Raw genomic sequence first — 11,314 nt, 5'->3', positions numbered from 1 at the left:
CTTTAATCAATTTGGTTTGGTTTTTTGGTGGTTTGTTTTGTTTTGTTTTGTTTTGTTTTTCTTTTCTTTTTGCTTTTTTTTTAAATATACAGCCTAAATAGATAAATATAACTTTACCTGCAATCAAGGACTGTCCTCTCCCTTCACCAAATAGTGAATAATACATGGCCAGAAAGGAGATGGGTTATGTGCCTCCCCATACTCCAAAGCTGTTAGAACATAGCAAAGCAAGCAGCTCTGCTCTGAAGACTGGCTAGGCTGGCTCAGAGCAACCTCCTTGGAGGAAGCCATTTCTCCTGAAATGCTCTACAATGGAGAGCCGTATTTCCTCACAATTCTGTGTCCTGCCAGACTTGCAAACTTCTGAAACAGTTGGACATGGTAGTTCATACCAAAAGATGAATGCTGGAAACTTTTCAGTGATTGAGGTTGCTGGGCAGGATTAAAGGTGTGAACCATCCCTGTGAAACCCCACTTCTGACTGTCCCTTTCTGCCATATTCTGTGTGTTGGGAACTGCAGTTTCAGATTTTACCTTTCTGCAGCTGCCTAATTCCCACCTATTTCACCATCACTTGCTGAAAGTGTGAGCAGGAATGGAAGAAAGTGGTCCCCACATTCTCCTTGCCTGCTTGATGTTCAGTTTTCTCCCCTGCTGTGTCCAAGTGCTCACATCTCATTCTCTTCCCAAGGTAAATTAGCAAGTCTCTTGAAGCAAGTTAAACCTATTTTTTTTCTTTTTCCTCTAGATTAAATTTCAATCATGCCTACTCTTTTATCAAATTCACCAGCTACCTGTAAAAAAGCTGCTGCCAACACAGAGAAGGGGGACAGCTCAGGCGAGGAAATAAATGACTGTGAGTTGTGCAGGAGAAAAGGGAGAAGGATTCTTATTTTAGTGGCTGCAGCATCTTGTGGTATGGTAAAGCTTTTGTGAAACTACAGCAAAGTCACTGACTGTCACATCATGTCTGAATGGAAAAGCTTTATCCTGTCCCCTTTATTTATAATGCTACATATTCTATCCATAGTAAAATTTTTATATATAGCTAAAACAGTTTAAAAAATGCTTGATTTCAGGTACACAGGTGGAAGAAATGGGATTACAGCTTTTGGTTTTGTTTTCTTTGGGGGGACTTTTTTGTGTGTTTTTTTGTTGTTGTTGTTTGTTTGGTTTTGTTTTGTTTTGTTGAACCAATATTTCTGGAATCACTATCTTACTTAAAAGAAACAAACGTTCCATTTGAAAATATCTGGCTTTAATTCCTTTAACCATAGTCATTGCATTTGCTGAAAAAGAACCCAATTCACAAGATGACACATCTATCTATGAAATAATTTAACTGCATCATGCACAGTCAGCAGAAGTTTTGCACTGTAATTTGGAGAAAAAAAGACTTCATACTGCCACTCTCTGAGCTACATATTATGCTTCAACAGTTTTCCTTCCTTCCTTCCTATCTATTGAAAAAATATGGGCAGTTATCCGATTACACCAGAACATCCCTTGTTAACACCAGAGGTTTGCATTTGACATGAAAAGGTGTGGGTTTTGTTTGCATGTCATTTTAATTTTCAAGAGCAGCTATAAACCATAAGTAATATCAATAGCATAAGCAGGTGCAGCTGCCACTGATAGTTAAATGGTTATTCCTTGTTTGACTTGACCAAACACTTCAGAAATTACTTGATTCTACTCAGTGACAGTATACATGGAAAACATAGCTATGAAAGAAGCCAAAATAACCACCAACCTTTAGAGCATGAGTTTGAGTTCTGAAGCTTAGTATGCTTGCTGTGTGTGGTTGTGTGTAAGCTGCCTGGAAGGACACTATTGCAGAATAAAAACCTCAGGAGTTTTAGCAACCATGTAAATGGCAGTTCTCACAGCGGCTGCTTGAGTGCATGTCTTATCTTTGTCTGTGCATGGTGTACCCAGGTGGCAAATCAATCAGATTTTGCCTTTCCCCAGCACTCTTGGTTGTAGCAGGATGCCCTGGGAGTGTGGAGCACAGTGCATGCTGCTCACACCAGGCCATCTCCATCCACTTCTGTTTTAAACCAAGCTCCTCCCCCCAGTAATCTGTTAGTACTTTTTCAAAGGAAAAAGTACTAAATTTTACTCTAATTTATATGTTTGCACTATTCATTACTCTGGGAAACCTACAGTTATTGTTTTACAAAGATGTGAGCTATTAGAAGGACCCTGACATCTAAACCTTTCTAATTTATGTAACTTAGCAGTAAATGTTTAACTTCTTTTGAATACTAGATAATGTATGGTATACTACTTCCAGCTGCGTATTTTAAGTCACTGGGAGGAAAAAATCAACAAGAAAAACTGGCAATGAGTAAAGATCTGTGACCAGAAAATAGTCTCAAAGGTGGAAAAGTATTTTATAAATACATATTTGTTATTCATTTTATTTACTAAGAATAACTCTTAAGTGGCAAACCTCTCAGTTATGATGTATAAAAATCTTGGCCTTTACCAGACAGCTGCCTTTGATATAATATCACTTACATCAATTTCATTGGTCCAGAATAGACTAAGGAAGTTGGAAAGTAAAAAAAAAATCTGTTTCCAACTCATGTTTAAGGTGAATAACCATCCTGCTGTATTTTTGGCTGTATATTTAGTACAACAGAAACAGCTGTGATAGTCCTGTGGTAAGGAACAAGGCAGTCTCTCCCAAGTGCTACAAAAGCTGTATGGCTTGCTGTTAAAAGCGCTGATAATAAACAGCTCTTTGAGCCCAGCCAAAGCAGTAAGAATGGGCATGATTCAGCGGCACAGGAGCGTAAGCATGTCACTGAGATTTGGTCTTCTGGAAACTGCTTTTAACACAATGGAACTGTTTCTCGGCTGGCTCAGTTGATTGCCACGTGCTTGTGTTGCCATGAGCTGTGAGAACCAGTTTCATCAGACATTGCTGTAGAAATGTGAATGTAATTTATGATGGTCTGTAATAATTCTGTGCCTCTCTTATGTCTGTGTTCTTATAGCCACTTGGGCACTGAAGTAGCTGAAATGAGAAAGAGGCAGCAGTCACAAAATGAAGGAACATCAGCTGTGTCTCAAGCACCTGGAAACCAAAGGCCCAACAATACATGTTGCTTTTGTTGGTGCTGTTGCTGCAGCTGTTCATGGTATGTCCTGTAGTATATTTGCTTTCATATCAATCACAGGTAAATTATGAGAATGGAAAGCACTGGGAGCATGTTAACTTCTGGGAGAAGAGACACAATTTAACTTTTCACTTAAAAAATTGATTTAAATATTCCATGATTTAGTTGGACATGTTGTGATGAAGAAGAGGAAAGAATAGTAAATTCAAGCTATATTTATCGTACTTAAGCCTTAACTAAATGAGGAAGTTTCAGCTGTAAAACTTGTATTTGTGTGAGACTCAGTAATGAATATTTTATAGCTTGCATTCAAAATATTTATTTTCTGCTTGTAATTTTGATAGTGTAATTCTCTACATTAAGGAGAATAAAAGGGAGATGGTCATAAATGTGAATATGTGATGTCCTGTTATGTTACTAATATAAATTCTGTAAATCTGAAAAGGTGAGCTTTAAATTACACTTTATCTTTTAAATGGAGTGGCATAATTTTTGGGACTGCTTATCCCTTCCTCAACAAAGAGTTCACTTGTAAAGCCAATGATTTAAAGTCAGTTTCAGAAATAGCTTCAAATTCTCAGTGTCTTGAGATGCAGCAGATCTTTATTTATTTTTTTTTTTTTCAAGAACACAGTATTGAAATAAAAGGTAAATAACATGCAGTACAGTTCAGAGCCTGTGCCTCATATTAACCAGACAGTTCAGCTTTTTTGGAGTGACCATTCCTCGGTGTATCTGCATTATTTTCACTTCCATCATCCATCTGTCCCCAGTGTAAAAAATCTGAGGCTATTTGCTTCAGTATATTTAAAAATACATACCAGCATCTATGCACTAGGTACCAAATGGGACAGGTTTTTTTTCCAAGATACTCCCACATCTTGGAGGCAGTAGCAGGGTGAACCTGCCTTGGCTGTTACTTCCAGTTTCACCTGAAGGCAGAGTATATTTGGAGCAAGGCTGAGCCAGAGCTCATGTATTACTAAGTTTCTCTGCAATATGTTCAATCCATATTGAGAAATAGGTGGAAGTGTATTCAACAGAATGTAAAGAGAGAGTGTTTTGTCACCTTTGTCTCTACTCTGGGACAAGGGCACAGTATCAGCTATAGTGTTGCAGGCCAGAGATTCATTTACCTCAGTATCCTATTTCAGGAAGTGACTTTTATCGGATACTGCAAGATAAGGATAAAACAAGTAGATATGCACCCCCTCAAACTACCCACAGTAAAACACCTCAAACTACTGTCAGTCTAAAACTTAGGGATTTTCTGGCCCAGAGTTCCTTTCTGTGTGGTTTGTAGACCTTGATGGAATTTTCTTTCCTTAATTTGTCAAACATTTTCTGAAGTGACTTCCTGAACTCATCTAAACTTTTGCCATCCAAGGTTTCCTCTAGCAATAAATTCTTCAATGTGTCTGTGCACACCATGAAGTATTACTCCCTGTTATTTGTGTTAACCTACTAGAAAATAATTTCATTTAATACTGCCTTGTTCTTATGTGAAGAATACTGACTAATCGTTCCCAGGACGGTCAGATTTACAGAGGTCTCACATATCTCCCTTCAGCTGGTTTTTTTCCCACAGTCTTCTCTGTTTTAATCTCTGTGATACAGAAATTGACCCAGACCATGATTTATCCTTACCTGTCCTATTTACCCACCTACCTTGGTGTCTCTATGTACCTTTCCTATTTTACTATTTCCTCTCTGAGATGTGTGACTAGATCTGCTTTTGTGGTTGAGACATGGGTGCACCATATTTTGTGTTTGCTCAAGTTTTGTTACTAATTCCTAGCACTCTGCTTATTTTTGAACAACCCCAGAGATGCTGTTTTCATGGAATTATCCACCCTGATTATAACATCTTTTTCCTGAATGAAAATAAAGGCCATCACTGTGCATGTACAGCTAGGGTTGGCTTTTGCCTTGCATACTAGAATAAGAATAGCAATAATATTCAGTAAAATATTAGTTTAATTTCTAAAACTTAATGACAACTGATTTCATTTTTTAAGCATGCTGCAACTCAGGAAATACTAAATTTGACAATGATACTCTATTTTGAAGCTCTTGTGACCCTTGGAGTGCCTCCAGTCCTTAGAAGGCAATACCATTATATATGTAAACAGCTTATGCATATTAAACCTAAATTAGAGTAATTATTTAGAACATAGGATATACCTTCATCTGCTCTAGTAGTTGTTTTTACTGTCTTTCAAGGTTTTTCAGGGTTTGAGTTTGGGATCTTTTGCAAAGTAGATTAGATGGAGCATGGAGAAATCCTGTTAGCTAGTTTTCAAGACTCAGTCAAATAAGTGATCAAAGCAATGCTTACATCACTCATGTTTGCTAAATCAAAAAGACAGAAAAGTTGATATAATAAGTATTTTCCATCTTTAACTTCTATGATTCTGTAGTGGAAACTCCATTAGAGGAAAGATGGGACAAAACTTTGAAAAATGCAGTATGAAATGTTTCAGAATCTCAGTTGAAGTAACTGATTGTGATGCCAAGTTTGTTTCATAAATCAGAACTGTCCAGGAATAGTTACTGATTGCTGTTCTTGCCTCAGTTGTCTACACTAAAAAATTTCAAAAATAATAATTTTTTTTCAAGTAACTAATTTTATTATTCTGTCATATATAGGGGATTCTCGGTAATTAATTCTCTAGGGTAGTCCTCTGTAATAGAAAATCCTAATCAACAATTTTTAACAGGTTCTCTGGACCAAATGCAATTACATGCTTTCCCTAGTTCCACAGGTCTTTGTATTTGAGTAACATGAATTTCTCAAGAGATACCTGTCTGGAAATGTTGCTGGATTCATTAATGGGGAAGGCAATGTTCTATCAAGATTAGAATTTTCTTCAGTTTTTCCACCTGTGTGTGACTGATGATAGCTCTTACATTACTAACTGCTTATTGCCTCGACTTCTTCACCATTCACAGAAATAGGAGGTGTATGTGCAGATTTTAGTAAAAAAAAATCCCTTTTTACTGTTCAAAGAGTTAGTTCAATAGTTCCTATATCAAAATAAATCAGTAGAATCCTGAAAGTATCATTTGTGAATCATGTGGTACTTGTTTTCTTCTGTTCTACCCCATGTTAAAATCAGAATAGGTTTTAAGTCTTCTGTTCGCATAACATCATAGGCAAATATTCACACTTTTATTTGTGGATATAGTATCTTGCCCAATAGAAACTTGTTAAGACCAAAAAACTAGAGAAATTATTTGGTACATCTTATTAATAACCTTTCACTTTATTGTTTTTGTCTAATATATCTTTCTTAAAGATAACAACTATTTGGAGGACTTCTCTATTGTTATGGGATATCCCTTGTAGGTAGCTCAACCCCAGGCAGATGCTTACTTACTCCTCACCAGCAGAATGGAGAAGAGAATCAGAGAAATGAAAGCAACAAAGCTCTCCCATTGAGATAAAGAGTTTAATTGATAAGGAAAAGCTGTGTGCACAAGTAAAGCGAAACAAAAAATTCATTCACATCTTCCCATCAATTCAGCCATGTTCTGGAAAGCCATGGTTCATCACATTTTACAGTGACTTGGGAAAACAGATGCTACAACTCTCAACCTCCATCCTTCCTTTTGCTTCTGCAGCTTTTATTGCTGATCACAATGTCATATGGTATGGAATATCCCTTTGGTCAGTTGTAGTCAGGTGTCCCAGCTGTGTCCCCTCACAGCTCCTTATGCACCCCTAGCCAGGCCACTGACAAGGCAGTGTGAGAAACAGAGAACTCCTTGATGCTGTGCAGTGATTGTTCAGCAGCAGCTCTAACATTCATGTGTTATCATCACCGTTTTGGTCAAAAATCCGAAATATAGCACCATAAAGATTCCTGTGAAGAAAATTAATTCCATCCAAGTCAGAATTAGTACATCTATTGTCATTGATAATCGTCAGGATACTAAATTGCTCAGTTTACAGGGACAAAGCAAGACTTGTTAATATAAGTTTTACTCAGATTGAAAAAGAATGGAGATTAAGAGGACTGTTAAGATGGCTGTTTTATTTTAATAGATATGATCATGATGTTGCCCAACTAGTTTAAGCTCTGAACTTGTTTCTGAGTACAAGTAGTGAAGGAAATACTAGTCCTCCTCAGTGGAAAAAAAAATAAAGTGCTTCTGAAGTTCCCAACAGGAAACACTTGTCCCCTTACAGCAGAAGCAGATGGTACATCGCTGTGAAGACCTTCTATAGGGCTTCCTCTCTTCACTGACCAGATATAGACCTTAGGCACTGCTTTCTGGAAGGCTGCCTAATTAAAGTAGCTAACAAAAAAGTACCAGTCATGTGCCTGTGGTCCTGAACTGAATCACCCCATGTCTTAATCTTCTGCAAAGCTCCATTTCAATAGAGGAGAGAAGAATGTGCTTCCTTACAAGGTATAATTTCAATGACTTGAATAGCCTGAGAACTGCAAAATTTGCAGTAAGTCTTCTAACATGACAGTCCATAATTTACTCAATTACACTTTCTCCACGGAGTTGCCCATTTAGTACTTAGAGCCCATTTAGTGCTTAGAACTTTATGGTTTTGGGCTCAGTTTGGCAAGGTTAGAGGAGTAAGCCTGCTATTTCACCTCCCCAACCTTATTTAGCAATCCATTACTCTAGCTTCCTGAGCAGACATGCAACTTGTTGTTTTCTTGCAAACACTTGTAAATTACATTCTTCAAAAAAACGCCTCTATTTTACTGAAATAGAAGGTAATATTTTAAAAAATATTTAGTGGGAAAAGATGTTCCAATCTGAGCCTTTTTATACTTTGAAATATCACAGAACACCTTTACATTTTTACCACTTGCTATTGAAGACGTCAAAGATGAAAACATTCCATATCTTTCCTGGAGAATAATTTATTCTGAGGGAGAAAAATCTTAGGAACTTGTGCTTTGTGCAACTATGGGACAGTATCATCTGATTATCAGAGTGCAATGGGCAGCACTGGTGTTTTCTTAGGAAAATAGTACCAGTTCTTTGATGGGTAGTATTTAAAGTTGGATAAAATCCATTATCTGGCTTGTCACACAAGCTACTGAACATGATATTGATGAAAATCAGTCTTAAATCACCTTGTCTTTAAATTCAAATAACCTCAGTGCTGAGCCCACGAGAGAAAGCTGGCAGACATTCCTGTTGTCGATGGAATGCACCATGGGATGAGTGTGGACTGAGGATTTAAATATCTAGTCCTCAGAAATGTGCCTCTCACGGTTCCCTGAGATACTTAAAATAAAAACATTAAATTCTCAGCATTTGGAAAAATAATCAGAATACGCACTAAAAATAAATAGCTTGTCAAGTTGTTTTTTTTCATACTTCTCTAAGTTAACAGTGCTTATTAAATACTACCCAAGTTAAGCATTTCTTTTCCCTTTAAAGCAAAATAAAAGGATAATCTCTAAACTGAAAAAAAAAAATCAGAGCAGGGAATAAGCACATCTTCCTAATAAGTATGAAATTTAATAAGCTCTTTCTCCTTTACAATTAAGACAGGGGAAGTGATTTTGATGAAAATTTATGGAAGTTTAGGTCCTCAGGGCAGGCTGAAGACAGGTGGCTCTGTGCACGCTTATTTACGCAAATCTCCTACAGCAACACAACCTGACTTGCCAACCTCTAGGCTTGCACCCTTCCGTGACACTGCGCCAGATTGTCAGTGTTAGCCTAATAATTTCTGCTCGCTCCTTGAGCCAGACCACAATTTACCTCAATATGGGATTCAATACACAACTTATCCCAAAAGTCCAGAGCTGGTAAGTAAAGGCAGCTTTGACCACTTCTTGCAAGTCCCTGCGAAGCAGATGTGAAATGCTGCCTTTTCAAAAGAGTGGGGCACATTTCTTTGCCACAAGGTATAAAGGTAGGTGGGCTCACAGGTATGTTAACTGCTCATAACTACTAGTCTATAATTTTTCCTGCATCTACTTCTAGAGTGTAAGATGTGAATGCAGGAAAAAAAGGTGTTACTGGCAAACCAGAAGGACTTCAGAAATAACATTTACAGAAAACAAAACTTTAATGTAAAAACAACTAAAGGAAGCTTATAGTTAACTTACTGAATCTCATGAGAACCTGCTTCAGTCACTATGGAGCCCTCTTCTGAATTAATTAAATATATCTCACCTCCCTTCATCATAAAAGCAGCGAAGAAATCTCTTAATCCAAGCACCTTTTGTCTTTTTCCTTTTTCCTTCTCAGCCTCTTGCCACCTACCTACAAATTCCTGTGGGAGTGCAAGCTCTTGCACAGCCTTGGAGTAGGGGCAAGGAAAATAAGCCACCAGCTCCCACAGCAGAAAGGGGTTTCCACAGGAAATTTGCCATGAAGTAGATTTGATTCATGCCGTTGCTTTCTGGGACATGTAAAGTAAATTAAAATCATGTCCTTCTCTGGGAGAAAGCTGTAAGCTACTGCATTTATTTTGGCAAGTGGTGCCAAGGGGTAATCACTAAGATGCTGCGAGTCTACCATGAAATCATGGTGGAAGCACAAAGAACACAGATGTTCAGCATATATAAATTATTCTAAATTAATTTCCAACCAAGAACCCTGTCTTGAAAAAACGTTTAACACTGTAAACTAAGTCCATGCAAACTGATAAATGTTTCTTTTTTCAAAGGTATAGGGAAAACTTGTTTCTCCTCATAATAAAATAATGAAAATAGAAGGCTAATGTGAAGAGTGGAGCAACAGCTTCTTCTGCAGCTGGTCTGTTAACTTTCATCACAAACCAGTGGTAGAATTCTCATTAACATCAAAACCAGCCCTGGGCTCTCTGTGCCAAGCTTTCCTAGTAACAAGATTTTATTCCTAATAATTTAAACTTTGAAAGTTCATTCCATTTTGAGGAACAGATGGAGGCTTATGTGTTTACTGATATTTTTCCCCATCTGTGATAACACAAGCAGGTTAGAGGATGAGTAGATTGTAAACATAATAAATTAGCAAATTTTAAATGAATGTTTCTGAAGATTCACAAATGAAATGCAGATTCCTTGGTATGTAGTACTACTAAAATACAAACCCCGATCAGTCTAACTGAAGAAAATAGTCCTATTTCAAGCAAACATTTCTGTAAAGAAAATTATAGTGAAAAAAAATCAGACCTGCAGTTCTTCTAAATTGAAAAATAAATACATGCTCAGAGGGGATTTGGGATTACACAAGGCTCATTCTAATTCAGTGGTGCAAAATATACCAACAGTAGCTCCTTAGCAGGAGAGAACAGAGTAAATCTAGGTAACTTCAGAAAATTATCTTGATTCTGTCCTGGCACAGCACACAAGAGTTGATTCAGGGACAGCTGCTCTTGAGGAGACTGGAGGGAGAGAAAGCAGTGGCAGAATCACTTCCACTGGTGAAAAGCAGCTTGATGCCTCCTCTGAGGCTGTTTAAGAGATGGATTGCTTCAGAGTGTCAGCACCTTGGCTCCCCCTCACCCCTCATACGCGTTTCCTACCTGCCTGTGCCAAAATGCTGTTCAGCTTGATGTCTGTGGAACACTGGCTGGAGGAAGATTCGTAATGTCATGACAGATTTTCTGTCACCAGAGCACAGCTTGACTGTTGCTGTGGAGAAAAGAAAAAATAATAAGGAGTGCTGAGAATGCCTGAGTCCAGCTTATGCTGTGATTTACAGATATTAGGAGTTTGGAGCCTTTGAAATCTCCCCTGAAAGGGTTTGGGCTGCTTTTGGTTTTCTTATGACAAATTTGCAATTAGGTATTTGCACAAAGGTGCATTAACTCAGAAGTCCATGGAAAACCCCATAAACAGAGAAACACGTGAAAGGTCACAATGGGTCAGAGATTAAAATAACACCTGAAGTAAGGAAGCATAATAGATGGTGACATTTTAAAGGTGCCAAAGTTCCCTTGAAAACCTTCTGTACTTTATTCATTGTGGAATAATAAAAACTTTGATATTCAACATGCAAAACCAATAACAAAACACCCTTATCCAAATTAAACATACTGACAGTGTCTATACCATTAAATAAACTAAGCAGGTCTGGGGTCTAATGGGCTACAGTCAGCCTGCAAATTGGTAGCAAGTGTTAACTTCCTGGCAGAGATTTGGCCGTGCCAAAGTCCAGTCTCAGCCAATGGCCTGTGGCTGGTGCAGAAACCACATTTTAGGTATGGTCTTTAG

General features: G+C 37.7%; 1 protein-coding gene across 2 annotated transcripts in view; it reads left to right on the top strand.

Moving 5' to 3' along the window:
* The first annotated feature begins 339 nt into the window (after positions 1 to 339).
* The window catches only part of RGS17 (regulator of G protein signaling 17), a 28,546-nt gene continuing 17,571 nt past the window's right edge, over positions 340 to 11,314 (top strand). Inside the window, exons 1-2 of one of the 2 annotated variants that reach the window (XM_062488869.1) lie at positions 340 to 396; positions 3,004 to 3,149. In XM_062488869.1, coding sequence (XP_062344853.1) covers positions 379 to 396; positions 3,004 to 3,149 — 164 coding nt within the window. In that variant the 5' untranslated portion in view covers positions 340 to 378. Of the gene's footprint in view, positions 397 to 3,003; positions 3,150 to 11,314 lie in introns of those variants that run through there. The other variant, XM_062488868.1, reaches the window with a different exon arrangement.

This window comes from Cinclus cinclus, chromosome 3 (genome assembly GCF_963662255.1).
Source record: "Cinclus cinclus chromosome 3, bCinCin1.1, whole genome shotgun sequence".
In the NCBI taxonomy this organism is placed as follows: domain Eukaryota; kingdom Metazoa; phylum Chordata; class Aves; order Passeriformes; family Cinclidae; genus Cinclus; species Cinclus cinclus.
Note: the sequence above shows the minus strand (reverse complement) of the source record. Positions and strands in the feature narration are given on the sequence as shown.